Raw genomic sequence first — 19,841 nt, forward strand, 5'->3', positions numbered from 1 at the left:
TCAAGACCAGAGTTAAGGAAGTTCCCGGGGGAGGCCACTCCCTGCCTGCCTGATAATTTTCCAGTTCCAGCTGGTGTCGAGGTCCCAGTTCATCGCTGCTCTTCTGCCCTTAACCACCGGACAAACGTTTCCGGAGCCTCTCCAAAGAGCAAGAAAGGGGACGGGGATGGGGAGGGGGAGACGGGACGGGCTGGACGGCAGCTCCGCGTCGCACACGGGGTGGTGGGTTCAGTCGTACCCCCAGCTCGGCCGCCCTCCAGCAGCAAAGCCGGATCCCGTGTGCCCGCGCAGGGGCCAGGGGAGGGAAGCCTTGTACCCTTGGTATCCAGAAAGCTAAACGAGGGGCTGCTGCAGGTGTAGATTCTGAGGCTGGTCCAGGCCGCTTTCCCGCCGACTTCAGGGAGGATTGTGCAACAGGTGTGCCTGGCAGTCAAGGGGCGGAGGGGAGGAAGCCATGCAAGGACCTCGACTCCCTCAGGGCTGTGCGGGAACAGCTGCAGCCGCGGGTGGTGGTGTGGTAGGGGGGAGGCTTTCTTAGTCGCCTCCTTATGGCACTGGGGTGTGCGCGGCTTGTGGGGACGATGCTCCGCCCCATAACTGTGTTTGCGTCAGAGGGCGAGACAAGGGCCGATGGGCCTCGGGAACCGACACCTGAAGTGGAACCGGAACTCGGCAAGGGGCCTCAGGCGGCCCAGCGGCACCCGGACTCACCCCAGAACCATTCGAATGAAAAGGGGTGTCCTGCCTGAAAACGCCTCGCGGGGCTCGGCTTCCCCTTAGCTACACTGCTTTACAGGCAGAGAGCGGCCGTGAAACCTGGGCAGAGGCTGGGCTCAGGACCATGTGCCAGTATAGTGGGGCTATTAGAAGGGACGGTTAATACAGCCTGCAAGCTGTCATTTATCAGTAAGTATTCACTGAAGTCCGCCTGGAGCCCACATCTATGCTAGGCCCTCTACAATACCAGCTTGGAAAAGATAGCGGTATCTAGCACCGTTGCTAAGACAATTCGGCCTCTACTGGTTCCCATCTGTGGACTGTCAGCCAATTTCTTCATATATGTTCTTTCCATTGCCTCATCTCTGAAACTGTGTAACTGTTAAAAGAGCTACAGAGTATTACATGTGTTAATGTAAAGTTCTGAGAGCAGTGCCTGGCACTACAGAAAGTACTCGGTGAAAGTTAGCTTTTATTATTTTAAATATTTGACAAAGTCTCTGCTTCTGCAAACTGACTCTCTGGTTCCCATGTGGTTTCATTCATTCACTGTTATTTCTGTACGTCTTGCCATGGCCACTTCCCAGTTCCAGGAACAGGCAGTCGTTGTTTCTTCCAGGTTATCACATTGAGATACATGGTTAGTACCAGTGACACTTAGAAGTGTCAGGCGGTTTGGGGGCTCGTTTCTTTCTTGAACTTTTCCTAAGAGCAAACCTTTCTCTTATTGCCACCCTGATGTTTACAGTAGAAGGGTTTTGAGCAATGGACAAGCACAAGGAAATGAAAAACACATACAAAGGAAAATGAGTGGATTGCTGCAGTTGGATAGACAAGTGTAAAATACCTGGGTTTCACTGTACATCAAGCAGCCTTCAGATCTTTAAGGGAACTATTCTTACTGACTGAAAAGAACAAAATAATACTGTCCACTCATTGTTGAATTAACAAACACAGATTAAATGGCCTGTCTTGGACAAGACAAACCAAGCTCTGGCCTTTGAGGGCTTAAAGTGCAGGTGGAGCGACTTTAAATATTTATGAACTGGCCCTTGTGCACCTTTCCATCCTCATCTCTGAGGGTCTCTCCATCTTTTGCTCTGTAATTTCATAAATTTTCATTTCCCGAATGAGCCCTGTTTCCTGCAGCTTAGGACTTCTACCAGTGAATTTCCCTCTCTCTATAAGGCCCTCTCGAGGCCCTACCCCGCACCTCACACATCTCCATGGTCTGGCTGATTCTAGACTTTTTTCAGCTCTCTGCTCTGACTTTCCTGACAATGCCGCCACTACTCCATCTAAATCAATGACTCCATAACCTTTTTATTGCACCATTATTTGTATTCATAGTACTTAATATATTTGTATATATACAAATACATTTGTATTGTTATATATGTGTTATCCATAATATATTTATAATGAATTTAATTAATATGATGTGCTGGAATATATTTAATTGTATTAGCTGCCCGTCTCCTCCATTTTTAGTGCCTGTATACTGCCTTTCATGCTCTATGCCTTTGATTAATATTCCTTGAAAAACAAAATAAGCTTTATGTTAAGTATTTATGTACTTACATATTTATATATGTGTACATATATGTGGATATATGTAGGTACACATATGTGTACCTATACACACGCTCTATAGCACTGCCTTGAACAGTGCTAAATTTAAAAGCCAAAGCACTTATTAATCAGTAGTAACAACTGTGCTTTTCATTTCTCAAATTTTGTTGCTAAAAACTGCTTTTAAAAATTTTTTGCCTATCCTAGTTAAAAACTAATTGGTTGTGAGACTAAATTGAAATTCAACATAGTTCTATCTTACATAAGAAAGATACCTTAAAGATAACCTCTAACAGCTTTCACTGAAATTTGGCACATTGGGAGAATGTGGGGTTTTTTGTTTTCTTTTTATTCAACGAAATGGGAACATGAGTGCAACAGATACGAATCATAAATAATTTCAATTCAGCTAGTTAGTGAGCTGTACAGCATTAAGTAAACACTTTATCTTTATGGGCTTAGTTTTCTCATTTATAAAGAAGAAAGGAAAACTCAGATTTGTGAGGGAGGTCTGCGTTGTAAGGAAAGGTTTTTGAGCAGTAATAAAGCAATCAAATGAGAATAACTGACTTTAAGACTCATTTTTGTTTCTTTTGTCTCCTTGGTTTACTTGTTAGTTTTGTAGAACACTTTACTACTACAGTTTTAGTTGGGTCTAGTTGATATACTATCTACATTTTGATTCAAGGTTTAATATAAAATTCTATAGCCCAGGTGTAGTGGTTCACACCTGTAATCCCAGCATTTTGGGAGGCTGAGGCAGGCAGATAACTTGAGACCAGCCCGGACAACATGGGAAAATCCCATTTCTACTAAGAATACAAAAATTACCCAGGTGTGGGGGTATATGCCTGTAATCTCAGCTATGCCGGTGGTTGCGTCACGAGAATTGCTTGAACCTGGGAGGCAGAAGTTGCAGTGGGCCGAGATCATGCCACTGGACTCCAGCCTAGGCAACAGAGTGAGACTCTGTCTCAATAAAACCAAAAGACAAACAAACAAAACTGTAAAAGGCTATCTTACATCTAAGCATATGTGTTTTGTTTTCTTGAGCCTGAATGCTGAAGTGGATTTTTATGGTAAAACTCCCGGTTACGAGGTACTTTGCATTAATAACTGGCCTCAGTCACCCTACTTCAATCTCATACCTCACAGATATGGTGGGCTTTGTACTCAAAGGCTCACCGTCTTCTTGCCCCACATATTTATATAAATGCATCTGTGCTTGCTCTGCTTTACTTTGACTGAAACCACAATTCAACGGATGAAATGTTTGTCTTCTTAGATGGCAAGCAAATCTTTTAAGTGCATAAAATTTACATGTCATGTAACTGAATGATGTGAAAGCTATTTAATTTGTGACTTACCTCAATAAATGTTGCCTTCTCCCTGGGCTAGTCACAGTTCCCCTCTGGCATAGCATAATGTCTCATTCTTACTTACTGGTAGGAAGTTAGGCACCTAGAATTCTTGTGATCGTTTTCAGAATGGTAGAATTTTACTAAAATCATTCAGAACCTATGTCTCTGCTTGGGGCTTGAGAAGAATGTGAACTGTTTTATATCGTGATTTTTTTTTTTTTTTTGAGGGTGAATGTGGCTGGAGAGAGTTGTTCTTAGGCATAACTAGATGTAGGTTATTAATCTGAATTTATTTGTTAATTGTCTATGTTACAGGCATAGTAATTTTAGGATCTTCCAGAATTAAGTATGATTTCCCTGTGGGTTCCGGGTTTTACTTTAGTTATGTTTGAAAGCAGTAAGACAAAAATTTCAGACCTTAAGAAATGGGTCAAACGGCTTTAGTTGTGTCAAAAGATAAATTACAACAAATTTAAAGATGTAATTAACTTATGTTAGGAATTCGTGAATATGACAGCATCTTATCTAAAAATAGAGAGATGCTACATGGGGCATTGCAGAATAGTCAGTTTTTATAAGGTACCTTGAGCAGCAATGAAGAAATAGCATAATACAAAAAGTGGATTAGTTAACATTAAATTAGTTCAGGTTACTCTCTTTATAAGGGCTAAAGTGTGGGAACTTCTTTATTATGTAAGTTGAAACTGCCCTGTTTGGAGGCTAGACTTTCATTTCTCTCCTGATTTCTTGGAAGGTCAAATAAACAACTTAGTTTCAATTTGCTAATGCGGAACTTTAGCATTAGTTACTCCATTTTGATTTGATCTGTTGAAGCCTAGTGCAGGAGCTCAAACCAAACCGATGTCGTCCTATACAGTTGTTAATATTTAACAACTGTAATACAAATTGTGAAGTCAGAACTGGAAATCCTCTGTGCTGCTTCTCCCTCTCCCTGAGTGCGGAGGTTTATAATTATCAAATAGTCCAGAGCAGACATGATTTCTGATAGAATTACTTTAAAAGAGAGGTACTAATGTGTATATAGTATGTGCTACCTCAATTTACTCCAAATTTATCACTTAACAGAGAGTTAGAAAGAAGTGTGTAGTAATCAGATTGTAACTTGAAGTTCTGTGTTTGTTTTGGAGTAACTATAATTCAAATGGTACAATATATAATATGACTTTATCACGAACATTTATTTTCTTTTAGTACAGCATAAAAATATGATTTTCTTTTACTCTGAAGTTATTTCTGAAATTTACCTTTTAGTAAAAGTGCTGGAAGCAATGATTTAAAGTTATCATGTTAGATTAATTAGCTAATTTATTCAGGACACAGCCCAATCATTTCCTAAACTGAGTTATGTCATTTCTTGGAATAGACTCATCATATTAGTCAGAATTCTCTAAAGAAACAGAACTAGGATGGAGATATATATATACACACACACACACACATATATACACACACACATATATATATACACACACGAAGAGATGTATTATAAAAAATTGGCTCATGCAATTTTGTATGCCGAAAAGTCCCACCACATTAGAAGTCTGTAAACTGGAGACCCAGGAAAGCTACTGGTCCACCCTAGTTAGTCTACCCTAGTTACACATGTTTACTAGCTTATTGTTCACCTTATAGATTAATTGCAGAAAAATATGATTTAATATTTCTACTCTTCTGACTTGATGAGGTCCACAGCATTGATTTCTGACCAGTTAACGCAAACTGGATTCCTATTGTTCTAAGACAATCCAGGAAGTTAAATCAGTAACACAAATACATCTTTTGATTTATTTCAGGGACAAATAAACCCACTTGGAATTATTCAACCTTTGCTGAACTTCTTAGATGTAACTAAGAGGTGACTGTAATTGGAGCATTCTTAAGAGTTTCACTATATTATGAAAATGTGTGCTTAAAGTTGGTAATCATAAAAAATAATTTTGAAATGGCAAGGAAGGAGATGGTTTCTTCTTGAGAACTCTAGATTTTAGTTGAGGATGTGGTGGGATCAGTTGACTTATTTGCCACTTACGATTGCACAGTAGGAGGAGTTGGTGAAAGGGCAGCCAACACCAGAGTGGGCCTGAGAAGTGGGAGGGCAGTTTGCATTAGTGCATATGGGTCAAAGATAAAAATGTTGGGTAATGGAGATTTGCCTGATGTGTTCATTGTAATTAACAGTCATGAAAAGCACTGGGATCTACAGTAGATGGAGAAAATAGTGACTGGATAGTAGTGGGAAAGACTAGGATGGGGTCAAGGCATGAGAAGGCAGAATTACTGAGTAGAATATTTGCTGTCATTTATGTTTCTATAGAAATACCAAGTACAGGCAGGGAGCGGTGGCTCATGCCTGTAATCCCAGCACTTTAGGAGGCCGATGTAGGCAGATCACGAGGTCAGGAGATCAAGACCATCCTGGCTAGCACGGACAAAAACATTAGCCGGGCGTGGTGGCGGGTGCCTGTAGTCCCAGCTACTCCGGAGGCTGTGGCAGCTATAGCTGTGACAACTCCTGAGACTGGGTTCTCTGATTAAAAAAAAAAAAAAAAAAAATACATCTCTTAATGAACAGAGTAATATCGCAACTTCTCAAATTTGCAGGTCAGGATTGGCATGACAGGTTCACAGGACCTGAAATTTTACGAGATAATTGCAGTGGTGTGATCTGATAATTAACCTTTCTTGCTCTTTACCTGGACCATTCCTGGAGCCCAAGTCCAGAGGCTTGGAAATGAACCACACACTTCATTTAGGTTGTGCAGGCCGTGAAGACTGAAGTTTTAGCTCAATTACCCTTTGGGGTCTTAGCTCGCAGCATTTCTTCCTGATTAGACTCTCTTCCTAAAGGCTTCTAGAAAGTGTTCACCATCAGCCAAGTGCAGTGACTCACGACTATAATCCTAGCACTTTGGGAGGCCGCAGTGGGCAGATAACGGGGTCAGAAGTTCGAGACCAGCCTGGCCAACATGGTGAAACCCCGTCTCTACTAAAAAATACAAAAATTAGCTGGGTGTGGTGGCGTGTGCCTGTAATCCCAGCTACTCAGGAGGCTGAGGCACGAGAATCGCTTGAACCCAGGAGGCAGAGATTGCAGTGAGCCGAGATCATGCCAGTACACTCCAGGCTGGTGACAGAGCAAGTCTCCATCTCAAAAAAAAAAAAAAAGAAAAAAAAGAAAGAAAGCGTTCATCATCATGGGCTGACCAACAATTTCTACATTCCTACCGAGGCCACATGCAGCGGTTTATGCCTGTAATCCCAAGACTTTGGGAGGGCGAGACAGGAGGATCACTTGAGTCCAGGAGTTTGAGACCAGCCTGCGCAACATAATGAGACCCTGTCTCTATATAAAATAATAATAAATTCTACTGTGAAAACAGCAAGGGGAATGAGGTCAAGCCCAAAGGATTTAAATGGCCAGATAAGGCTCTACTCAATGAATAAAGAGGAATATCACGTGAATGTGACTGTATTGTTTTAGAATATCTTGTTCCAACAGTTATATTGGACCTACAAATGTATAGACAACATATTAATATTAGGTCTCTTTCAGAACTATTTCAATCCATGAACAATAAAAGTAAGTAAGTTACTAAGTGTTTAATTTCCTCCCTATAATACTAAATGTGTTGTTGACTTGTTCTTTGTCATATTTTTTTTAGCTTATGAAAGGATATTATTTGTAGCTATGTTTTCCTTTGCAAATCCCAGTACTGGGCAATCCTAAAAACTTTGCAAGATATATATGAGATCATGGTTCACTCTTCTGCTTAAATTCCTCCAGTAATTACCAATGACACCTGGGATAAAATCCAAACTCCTTACTAAGGGTCTCCCTAGATGAACTTCTTCCTACTGCTTTGGTGACAGCCATGCATACTCTTCCTTTCTTATGACTCTCCTCTCTCATGAACATGCTAAATTCCTTACAAAGTCAGGGTTTTCACATTTGCTTTTCCTTCCTCCTGTAGCATTTCTCTGCAGGTCTTCACATAAAGCTTTCCCCTTCTCATCTTTTTGATTTCAAGATAAATTATATCCATCTTCCTCTGCCCTTTCTCCCAGGTTTTCCCCATCATACCAATATGAAGTTTTTTAATAAAAAAATTATTTTATTTCCTCCAGAAGTTGACTGTAAGCTCATTGACAGCATATTGACTTTTTGATAGCTGTATCCCTTGATTCCGCAACACAGCCAATCACATCATGCGTCATCTATATTCATTAATTGTAAGAGGAATAAATTATAAAAGCTATATTTACAGTGCATTAGTATTAGGCTAAATCTGTTTGCTAAGCCTTATTTTTATTAGTATATGAGCCTGTCACCAGTGTTCCACTTAAATGTATTGCCTATTCTAAGTATTATATTTTATGTGGCATTAAGTATTCATTTAAAATATTGAGGAACATAGTCCCTTGAAATTATTTTCCATTCCTATGGAATCACTACACTGTGGACTATACAAATAAGCTTATGAAGCATCATTGCAATGTACATTTGCATGTAATATAAAGATTATACTTATTACATTTTTTCCTCTATTCTGCTAAATACTTTAGAATTTTTCGTCTGTTAAATCTTTTGCTTTTCTTTCTCAAAGTCTGTTGATTTTTTTTACTTTTGTTGAATTTTACCAAATTGTGTGTTCTAAAGATCTAAGAGTGACAAATTGTGAAATTTAATTTTGGAACTGCAATATCATAATTGATATTTTAAGAAAATTATCAAGGGAAACAGGAGAGAAATACGCTGTAGATTAAAACTCCTGGTAACCCGTTGGCCCAGACAAGCATCTGAAAACTGCTAGGAGGAATGACATGATTTTACCTCTGTATTAGGGTTTCTCAGCACTGTAGTATTTTGGGATGGATAATTATTTGTTTCCACGGGGATGTTCTGGGCATTTGAGGATGTTTAGCAGCATCCCTGGCTTCCATCAACCAGATGATAATATCAGTCTCTTCTCCAGTTGAGACAACTAAAAATGGATCCAGACCTTGACAAATATCCCTTCATGGGTCAATCCCCCTCCCCATTGACTTCTATATATATAGGATACGTCATTTGTTATAATTCCACAATTATAATTTTTCACAGGGTGCTTTGGGCTCTGGGAATGCTGAAACATAGCCATTATTTTTGGCTTTTTTTTTTTCAAATTTCATCTCTCTTTTCCATGAAGGCATGCCAGAATCTTCATATAGGTCACTTTAGATCGGTGGATTTACTTTCACTTTCACAGGTATAAAAGCATATTTTCTATCTGAGTTTTAAATAGTAAGGATAAAGCTCTAGGCCGACACTATTCACAGCGAACCACCCTCAAAATAGAAGTGAATGTGAAACCACAGATATTTCACTGAAACATATCTGAAGATAAAAACATACCTCAAGCTTCACAGATATAAGACTTCTGAGCTGAGAGGTCAGTTTGTAGATAATTAGGGTTATTCTAAAAAGGATTGATGACAAATTATTTTACTTGCTCCTATTTCAGGACCTCCCAGACATATTGTCTACCCTAAGCACCAGGCTGGACACATTGGGAAACAGGCTGGCCACCTGGGCTCCCAGGCCTTCTACCCAGGACGTCAGCATAGCTACCTAGTCCCACCTGCTGGCGCAGCTGGCATTCCTGTTCAAAATCAGCCAGGTAGACCTGCAGGGGCCCTATGGATGCCAGCACCACCACCACCATTAAACTGTCCACCAGGATTGGAATACTTAAGTCAGGTAATTTCAAATACGTAAAATACTCAGAAAAAATAAAACTGTGCTTCTGGTTTTTGAACCATAGTAATTTTGGTTGAGTGATATTTATTTATTTACTGCTTATTAATAAATTAATGTCAGAAATGGTAAACAACACATTCTGTTAACAAGTTACTGGTTCTTTTGGGTTCGATTCATTGTTAAATCAAAATACGAATGTCACAGGTGATTGTTTTCTAAGATTTTTTATATAATGTGATAATAGTCCAAAGTCAAAATTTATTAAGCACTATTTTCTAGGTTTTGTTTTTACGCATTATACATGTATTACCTCACTTACTCTTTCCAGAATCTCTATGATGTGTAGGCGTTGTAATCATCATCACCCTACACAAGAGGAAACTGAGGTCCAGAGCAGTTACATAACTTACCCAGGATTAAAAACCTAATGAACTGGGGGTGCCCTGTTCATCACCAATCAGGGGCTGGTACCCTGATTCTGGATTCTGTGCTTTTTAATTCCAATACTGAATAATTTTCGTGACATTTAAAAGACATCTAAAGTTTAGAGTTGAGTTTTAGTAAGTAGTACCAAAAATGACTTAATATTGTTGTGTGGGATTTGAGTCATCTTTTTCTTCCAATTAGTAAAATTACATTTTTATGATGCTTTTTTTTTTTTGAAGATCCAATTTTACAAATGTCACCAATAAGGAAAAAAAATCCTGGATTTTGCTGTACTACATGATAGCTTACCTCAGCAAACTGAGGTTTAATATTGGTTTTGTCTTAGAGAACGGATTGGTAAAATAGGAATATAAAGTTTTATATCTCCAATCTATAAACAAATATTTCTGTGATAGTCAATGAGTTTTCAGTAAATGAATTATCTCCCTTTTACTCTTTATAACTTAATTTCCCACAATGTACTTGCACAGTGAATATTATAAGAATGTTTAGTAGTTCATATTTCTCTAAGAAATACCCTAGTTTTTTAAATGAGAGTCTCAAAAATATATAGAAGAAATTGTCACTTACTATAAAATGATTATATGAAGTAGACATAAAATGAGTAACTGAGATTTACAATAAAAACTTATTTAAATCGATAAAAAAGTCTTTATATTCTAAATCCTCATTTAGGAAGAACATTGTTTTCTAACTTTTATAGGGATTCCACTATATTAGTTTATTTTACCTAAGTTTACAATATTAGTAGTGAATGCTTTCAATAAACATACAGCATTTTTAATTAAGAATGTGTTAACTTTAGTTTTACAATAAAAGGTAACAAACTTATTAAGAGTTGATAATGATAAATGTCAATAACTGATTATATGCAGTATTAAACAATAAAAACATGAATAGTAATTGGTTCGCTATAAAATATTTAACATACAACTTAATTTTCTTTTTACTATAATAGATAGATATGATACTAATTCATCAGCAAATTGAACTTCTGGAAGGTATGTATTAATTGTATTGCTTATATATCTAAAAAGAGAAGTTTATGCAAATAAAGATACATCAAAAACTATAAATATAGCATTCCAAGGGATGTGGGTAAACCTGATTATTTACAAATATCTGTCTTAACAATAATGAAATCAGTAGTCTATGAACATTTGAACAATGAAATCAGTTCTGAACATTAGAAGTGAAATGGTAAAATACAGTTGGCCCTTCCTATCCGTGGGTTCCACCTGTGTGAATTCAATCAACCATGGATCAAAACTATATTTTTAGAAATTGTACCTGTACTGAGCATGTGCAGACTTCTTTTTCCTTGTCACTATTTCCTAAGCAGTACAATATAACAACTCTTTACATAGCGTTTACCTTGTATTTGCGTATTATAAGTAATCTAGAGATGATTTAAATAATACAGGAGGAGGTTCATAAGTTATACAGAAACACCAGGCCATTTTATATCAGGGACTTGAGCAGCCTAGGATTTCATTATTCACAGGAGGTCCTGGAACCAATCTCCCACGGATACTGTGGGATGACTGCACTATTACGATAAGCATCTGTCGTAATGTTATAAACTCTAATGTAGAAGGAATACAGCCAAGACTTACTTTTGCTCTCTTGTCTCTCTCCAAATAACTTTAAGGGATTCAATCACTTTACCTGACTTCCACCACTTCAGCTCTTTTCTCTCCAATTTGTGATCACCTTGAGAATGGCACAGAGCCACATCCAATATTTTAGTTACCTTAGTACATTTCCAAGTGAGTAAACTTTTTGAATTTGGATGGGAGTGTTTCGGAAAATTGTTGTTCCTGCCCACAGTTTCTCTTGGGAGTTCAGATGAATCCAGTAGAATCTTTGTTCCATGCACTGTAGATTACTAGCCAGGGTACAGGGGCACTGCAGTGTTGGAGGATGCTGACCAGCAGGCCTCCAGCTTGTCTTCTTAGAAGAGCACTCCTGCTCCTGCTGAATATTCCTGATGCCACCAGATATTTTCTTGGGTCCAGTGCTTCCTAGGTGCAAGAATAAATTCAGTAAGCCTCTACATGCTTCAGAGCGGCCGCTAGGGGAATGAGAGCCTAGGTAGAGTTACGAACCACAGTGTCTTCCCTCTGATATAATAAAGTTACTTCTTCTATGTATTATAAAAACTGCTGGTTTTTAGAAAATATCTGTTAAATAAATTCATTTTTGCATAGCTGCAGTTTCTTTAACTGGTTGAAATTATAACTTGAATTGTACAAGCAGAGTAATGAATTTCATTAACATATACAATTGTTACCTATTACATTTAAACTGCTTTTAAAGTACGTGATTAGATATTTATAATGTTCTTGGTTTTTTGTAGTTTTGCTAAATTAAGTTGGCTCTGGAAAGGAGCACTATGTTCTGCAATAGTTTGTATTCTGAATTATTTAAAATGTTTTATTTTATGGAATATATAATAGAGATTATAAAATCCAAAAGGCCAGACAGTATACATTATACAATATGATGTTTACAATTTTTAGATTTATAAGCTTTATATATATTTGCACAATATATGTGCTTCATTGAAAAATACAAAGTTCCACATTTACCAGTTTTTAATTTTTTAAAAAGACATTTTTAATTTTCTTTTTTCTCAAATTGAAAGTCTATATTGTTTGCTAACATCAAGGCATATAAAAAGATGATTACTCAGTTTATTTTTAGCACCTGAGACTATGACAAATACTTATACCTTACCATGACTGAAAAGTTAATAGATTCTAAAAATATAATTGCTGCAGTCTTTTGTTTTGTCTCCATTTTTCAAGTAACTTGAAGGAAACTTCAAGATTGTGTAACCCCATTGATCTCATTTTATAGATAAACGAGCTTAAGATTTTTGCAAGTAAGTTACGTAATTAAACGATTAGTTGGATAACAGATGCTCACACAGGAATTTTTTTTTTTAATTCGATTTTAAATTTTTTCACAAACTTTTGTCTATGGAAGATGTTGAGGTCAAGTGCAGTTCCTATGTAGGCACAGTCCAGGACCTGTTTGAGTCCCACCATAGATTCTTAAGGAAGTTTATGGTAATAGGACTTGTGAGGAACAATTCTGTGTGATGTCCTTCTTTGGATAGTGGGACAATTCATTGCTCCTTCATGGCTTTAAACAAGGAGAGGTTTCCAATCTGTGGTTCAATATGGAAGTCCTTGGTAAGATACCATGTGAGCGTCAGCATTTTGCGTTCCTCTGTTTCCCCAAGAGGTTAGCCTATCTAAGGTACAGAGTTCACTTAGGATGCTCACGGTCTAGATATTCTGAGTTGAAGCCCTGATTGCCAAGCCCCTTCCCCATTTGTTTAATATTCATCTCTTACTTTCAAATTACTGCAGAGCTAACTAAGGGTACCCTGAGCCCCATGTGATGTTCTAATTTGCCTTCCATTTTTGCCTCTCACTTTTTATGCATGTGCCTTGAGAATTAACCCTCTTATTGCCTTTCATCAAACAGTGCAAATAAACAAGACATAAGTGTGGCTTATAAAATGAAATCTTAAACCAATTGATTTAATATATTTTTTGCAATCATTCTATATTCCTCTCCATAATATATGATAACTATACCGAATAAATGGACGTTTTATCCATACACCTAGCACCACTGTGCTTACCTGCAGCATTGCCCCAACCCTCAGCAGTGAAGTGTCTCTTCTCACAGGAGTCTATGGGATTAGAAAAATATGACTTGCTTTCTTTTCCATGTCTCACAGAAGGACTCAATTTCTCCATGCATTAATAGCCTAGCTTCCTCCTTTCCCTTTGCCTTTTTCCTCTGCCTGATCAACTCTAAATACCATTCCTTTTTATTCTTTCTATGATACTTGCAGCATCATCTAAAACTAGCTAGATATTATAATGTCTTAAGATAGGTTCAATAATTTTAACATAAAGGCAACTGATTTTATTTTCATTTTTAGTCCTATTCAGTTTTGAAAGTAGTAACGTGTATGAAATCAAGAACAGCTTTGGGCAGAGGATTTATTTTGCAGCGGAAGATACTAATTTCTGCACCCGAAATTGCTGTGGGCGGTCTAGACCTTTTACCTTGAGGATTACTGATAATGTGGGTCAAGAAGTCATAACTCTGGAAAGACCACTAAGATGTAACTGTTGTTGTTGCCCCTGCTGCCTTCAGGAGGTATGTGAGCAATTACTAGAGCTTTTCATAAAGTAGTTCAGCAAGGATTTCCACCCTTTCATTGAATCTGTGTAATCAAATGAGATTTAAAGGAATATGGCTCCATGAGCTATATGTTTGGGCTTCTGAATCAATTGTATAAGAAGGGAAGGAAGGCAAGTAAACAACAGGAAATAGTTAGCCTCGTGTCCTGCAGCAGTCTGCCTCATGGGGTTGAGCAACTGCTCAGATATGAGAGTTCTTGATATTCAAGGGAAGGTCAGATAGGGCACCTTTTTCAAATCATTTTTTAGAGATGACTACAAGAGGCATGGTCGAAACCAGCAGAGTTGCACCATTGAAAATATCCTAAAATAGCATTCTAGGATCATGGGGACAAAAGAATGAAGGAAAGAACAGATGTGTTCATTTCATAATTTTGGCCAACCTACTAAGGGACAAACCTAGGACAAAGTCTTATCTCCTATGTTTTTCATTTCTCCTTTTCAAAATAAAAACCTATATATCTGTGTCATCTGCAAAAGGGATATCCTAAATGGGAGTATCTTCAGCTCTGTAAAGACCAGATATCTCTGTTTCATATTGCATGGCAGCCTACTCCTAGAGAATACGATTTCAGGGAAGACACTGGGGTTCAGAGATGTTTTAGGAAAGCTGGCCTTTTCCAGGATCCCACTGGCCCAACACCATATCTGCCTGGGTAACTTAGTCTTGCATACAGATTGCTGTGAGAACATCACACAGATAGAGATACAGGCATAGACTTATCTAAAGTCTAATACTGTACTTATTTTGAGAGGATAATTGAAGTTATTTGTAATGAATTGCTTTGTTTTCCATGCCATTTAGGTTAGGTATAATTATATATTTGTAAGAATATCTATCTGAGGAAGAACTGAGAATTTGATGGGAAATGCTCTATAATTTGAATAGCACATTAAAATATGTTATATTGTTTGATCTTTTTTTTTAAAAAAAGTCCTAGGAAGTCCTCACTTACAATGTCCGGCACTTAGGAAATGCTCAGTAAATTAGAGCTATTATTAGATATTTTTATTATGATGATTTATTACATTCACACATATTTTACTTTTGTAGATAGAAATACAAGCTCCTCCTGGTGTACCAGTAGGTTATGTTACTCAGACCTGGCACCCATTTCTAACAAAGTTTACAATTAAAAATCAGAAAGGAGAGGATGTACTAAAAATTAGTGGTCCATGTATTGTGTGCGCTGTTTTGCAGGTGTTGATTTTGAGGTAAGAGATGTCATAATGTTTATAGAATTTGCTTGTTTAATATAAGAAGAATATAATTTTGCAGAATGTTATGAATGCCTTAAATTAGTATTGTGTACTGATGTCTCAATAGCAAGATAATATTCCCATATATTTAACTGTGATCAGAGTGGAGGTTATTACTGACTAAAGGTCAGTATTGATAATGATAAATGGATGAAAAAAGAAGCAGAGCTCTGTAGTCAAATAAAAATAAGCAAGTCATCTAACACTTAAACATGTTGGTTTCTGTGTGGTGACACTATATATTATCCATTATAAATAAAACTTTAACCTTGTCATCTAATTCTGATTGCCAAAGCATATGGATCCTTCCTTAATCTGAAATATAGGCTGCCAGTGCTCCAGGCCATGTCCAGAAGTTCTGACATCTTTGAGTTCCTACAGAAAGCCCAATCATGCAAAGATAGTTTTGAGAAAGTCAGTGTAATATGTAATACCCAATTATCCTTCTCTGTGGTCTCTTCTCTAACCCTGTATTAAATTAGGTCATTGGAAACCACAATATGTCTCTATATTAAATTCCTGCAGAAATTTCATTACAGCAGTTCTCCAACAGACAGCCTAGCCTTATAATCAAATCATTTAGCTGCAAATATTTAACCATCAGAAGATTTTATAACTTAATCTTGATTTCCTGATTCTCTTGGAAAATCAGAAAATTTGGTCAACTAGGCCCACAATTCCACAGAATGAGGAATAAAAATCCTAAAGTTGAGTAGGGCTACCTCACTTATGATAAAATGTGGGAACTCTAACAGTGTCCCCACATCTTTCTAAGGTTTTGCACTTTCCAGTTTCATTCTGTTGCATCCTTTCTTCTCTAATAATATGATTTTTAATTTCTCTATTAGAATTTAGTTATATAAAAATGAATGCTTCCCCTTTTCAACTTCATAATCTGATGACAGAGATGGGAAATTCTAAGAAAACACATGTGTTGTAGAGATTTAAAATGCTCTTATAAAGGGATACATATATATGTATGTAAAATGTATGATAATATGTGTATATAAAATGTATGATAATATGCATTGGATATATGCATATGTGTGTGGGTGTATATGGGTATGTGGGTATGTGAGTGTGTAATATGTATGTACAGGAAACTTATGTAGGGATATGTATAATAATAGTTCTCTTTTCATGCCCATAAAAATCCAGACAAGTGAAAGATTATTTCTCCTTCTAGGAATGATATTAATAAAAGTCTAATAGGAATATAATTTATTCCTAAGAAATGAGTAAATCACTAACAAATTGTGAAACATTCTTAATACTAAAAATTTAGATTTCATTCAGTAGCTCTTCAATTCTCTATGTCTGCAGACACCAGATTCTAAGAGTAACTAAAAGTCATATGATTTGAGAATGCAGGAAAGTAATGCATATAGTAAATTTTATAGCAATTTTGAGCTTGTAATTTAAAAATACCTTTTCAATAATCTTTCATAAATTATATGTTTTGAATTATATAGCTCCTCTAGTATCTTACACATTATTTTAATATATTATTTTGGTGTTTACCTAGGTTCTATGTGCTAGTGGCCTATTTGTATTTTTTGCATTTATAATTTACATTGCAAATAAATATTTAGTTTTTTTAGACTATCTTTACCAATTATTAGTATTAAATTTACAGATTTATAAATTTCCTGCTAATATAATACACTACAATTCTTTTTTTTACTCATACTTCTGATACCAAATGTGTGGATATTTTTTCCCCATGTCAACCAATTCTCTTTCTCTACAGATATCTACTGGGTTCCCTACAACTCAGGTCAATTCTGACACTCATTCACCTGGAGTTAATGCAGACACCACAGGTTAAGGTCTCAGTCCCACAAAACTGTTCCGTATTTCAAACTCCAACCACAAATGCAAGATCTCCTGTACATCTAACCAACTGGCTATAAATCAGGGTTCTCACAACCTCCTCCATGGGTTTGACAATTTGTTAAAATTATATACAAAATGTAGGAACACATTTTATTTATGTTTGCTGATTTATTATAAAGGATACAGATGGATAGCCAGATGAAGAGGTTAATAGAATGAGTTCTGGAAGAGTCCTGAGCAAAGGGGGATCTGTCCCTGTGGAACTGGGGTAAGCCACTTTCATGGCACGTGAGTTCACCAATCCAGAAAGCCTCTGAACCTGTTGTTTAGAGTTCTTAGGAAGTTGCATTATGTAGGCATAACTGATTTAAACCATTGACTGTTGGTAAATAACGAACTCCAGCCTTACTCTCATCTCTGGATGTTGGGGACAGGACTGAATGGTTCAATCCTCTAAGCATTGCTTGGTTTTTCTGGTGTCCAGCCTAATACTGAAGCTGTCAGGAACCCCAACCAAAAACCACTAGTCATCTTAGTATACAAAAGACTTATTGTTTAGAAGATTCTAAGGATTTTGAAGCTGTGTGTCAGCAATCTGGGACAAAGACCAAATATTAAAGCAAGACTCTCCTATTACCCCTAGTAACTTAGAAAGTTAAGAGAGTTTTAGAAATTCTGTGTCAGGAAGCAGGGATAAAAACTCAATGTAGGCCAGGTGTGGTGGCTTATGTAATCCCAGCACTTTGGGAGGCCGAGGCGGGCGGATCACCTGAAGTCAGGAGTTCGAGACCAGCCTGGCCAATATGGTGAAACCCTGTCTCTACTAAAAATACAAAAATTAGCCGGGCATGGTGGCAGGCACCTGTAATCCCAACTACTTGGGAGGCTGAAGGCAAGAGAATCGCTTAAACCTGGGAGGCGGAGGGTGCAGTGAGTGGAGATAGTGCCATTGCACTCCAGCCTGGGGGACAAGAGCGAGACTTTGTCTAAAAAAATAAATAAAATAAAAACCAAAAATTAAAAAAAAAAAAAACAAAAACAAAACCAAAGAAGAAAAAATTAATGTATAGTTCTTATGATATTATAAATACCAATGTATTATTTCCAGAGGTTGAAGTAATTTTACCTTATTTTCTGTTTTGTTTTTAAAATGTTATACAGAATTTAGCTAAAATTATCTAGACTTTATAACTTTTTTTCATAAAAATTATCTAGACTTTATAATGATCTGCATATGTAGGTCATTATTTATATTTCTGATCCTGTGTTCAAATTTGCAAATGACATTCCTGACTTGGGTTGACATAACTCTTACATGTAGTTTGGTGAATGTTAGCTATATTCAGTCACTACCTGCCCATCTGGTGAGGTGTTTTTGTCTGAGCACACTCTTTTCAACTCTAATGATGACCCCCAGGTTTCCTCAGCAGAATTTTTACAAACTTTATTTTTTTTTCACAAAAATAGAAAAGTTTTACTTTGGAGATCTTTTCTACCTATTTTTTTTTTTTTTTTGGTCTTCACACCCCACTAGTTATCTGGTCTTGCCCACACCCTTGACTTGAGGCATCCCATCAAGTTACTTATTGGTTGCTTCTTCACTCAAACTATCATTCTTCTTTTCTAGGCTCTTAGCACTTTATGTTTTCCTACTGACAGTGGGTGGTAGTGAGGCCTCTCTTCATATTTAAACGTTCAGCTGTGTAAACGCTCTGTGCATCTCTAAAAAGCAGAAGTCTAATAGGAGTTTCATTTATTTCCTTCCTGATGGCTTCTAGAAATTATATCAAAGAAATACTTCAAATTTATATCCTTTTCTGCTTAAATTTTGTTTGGGGTCAATTCAAATAAATAAAACATATGTTAATGTCTATCTTAATATAAAATAGAAAATGTTAAAAATTTCAGTAAAACTACTTTTATGTAAGTTTTCTATAAAATAGAACAGTTTTTTATGTATCTATAAATATACAGGAGTCTATATGCATCTAATGTAACATATTAACTGTATGCTCATAATTATACATGCTTCCTGTTACTCCAACTTTAAAAGTACTTTTGCTATAAGTTTTCTATAAATTTTTAAGATTTTTTTTTTTTTACAATTTAGATTACATCTCTTGATGAACAAATAGTGGTTGGCAGGATTTCTAAGCACTGGTCTGGGCTTTTAAGAGAGGCATTAACAGATGCTGACAACTTTGGAATCCAATTCCCTAGAGACCTTGATGTTAAAATGAAAGCCGTGATGATTGGTGCCTGTTTCCTCATTGTAAGTCTATTCCAGCTAATCTTGGTTACAGATGTCTTCTCTAGAATCATTCTGAAATAATTTAATAAATTATACATTTTAAGATAACCATTTAGAGTATAAAGTTTTTATAAAATGTTCTCATTTAATCCCAGCACTGAAATTCTATTTGATTCTGATTCTCCGGACTTATAGGCAGTTAGTTTATGTCTGAAGAGTCTACACACTTTCAAATGGCAAGAGAATAACTTTATATGCTAAGAAGAAGCTCTGGTTTGGGGGAGGGTTATTAAAAAATCAAATATATTATTAGGAGAAAAATCTGAAGCTAGTCTTACGTGGAATAAAACTCAGTGAAACACAGAAATTTCATCCTGACTCATTAAATTAAAACATCTAACATGGGATTA

At 36.7% G+C, this 19,841-nt stretch overlaps 1 protein-coding gene across 1 annotated transcript in view; it reads left to right on the top strand.

Annotated features, from left to right (window-relative positions):
• Positions 1-19,531, top strand: part of LOC112618488 (phospholipid scramblase 2-like) — a 34,358-nt gene extending 14,827 nt beyond the window's left edge. The window contains 6 exon segments of the mRNA XM_025375534.1: positions 9,173-9,408; positions 10,814-10,856; positions 13,820-14,040; positions 15,139-15,271; positions 15,274-15,299; positions 19,291-19,531. Coding sequence (XP_025231319.1) covers positions 9,173-9,408; positions 10,814-10,856; positions 13,820-14,040; positions 15,139-15,271; positions 15,274-15,299; positions 19,291-19,512 — 881 coding nt within the window. The 3' untranslated portion in view covers positions 19,513-19,531.
• Positions 19,532-19,841: the final 310 nt, after the last annotated feature.

Source organism: Theropithecus gelada, chromosome 2 (assembly GCF_003255815.1).
Source record: "Theropithecus gelada isolate Dixy chromosome 2, Tgel_1.0, whole genome shotgun sequence".
Lineage (NCBI taxonomy): Eukaryota > Metazoa > Chordata > Mammalia > Primates > Cercopithecidae > Theropithecus > Theropithecus gelada.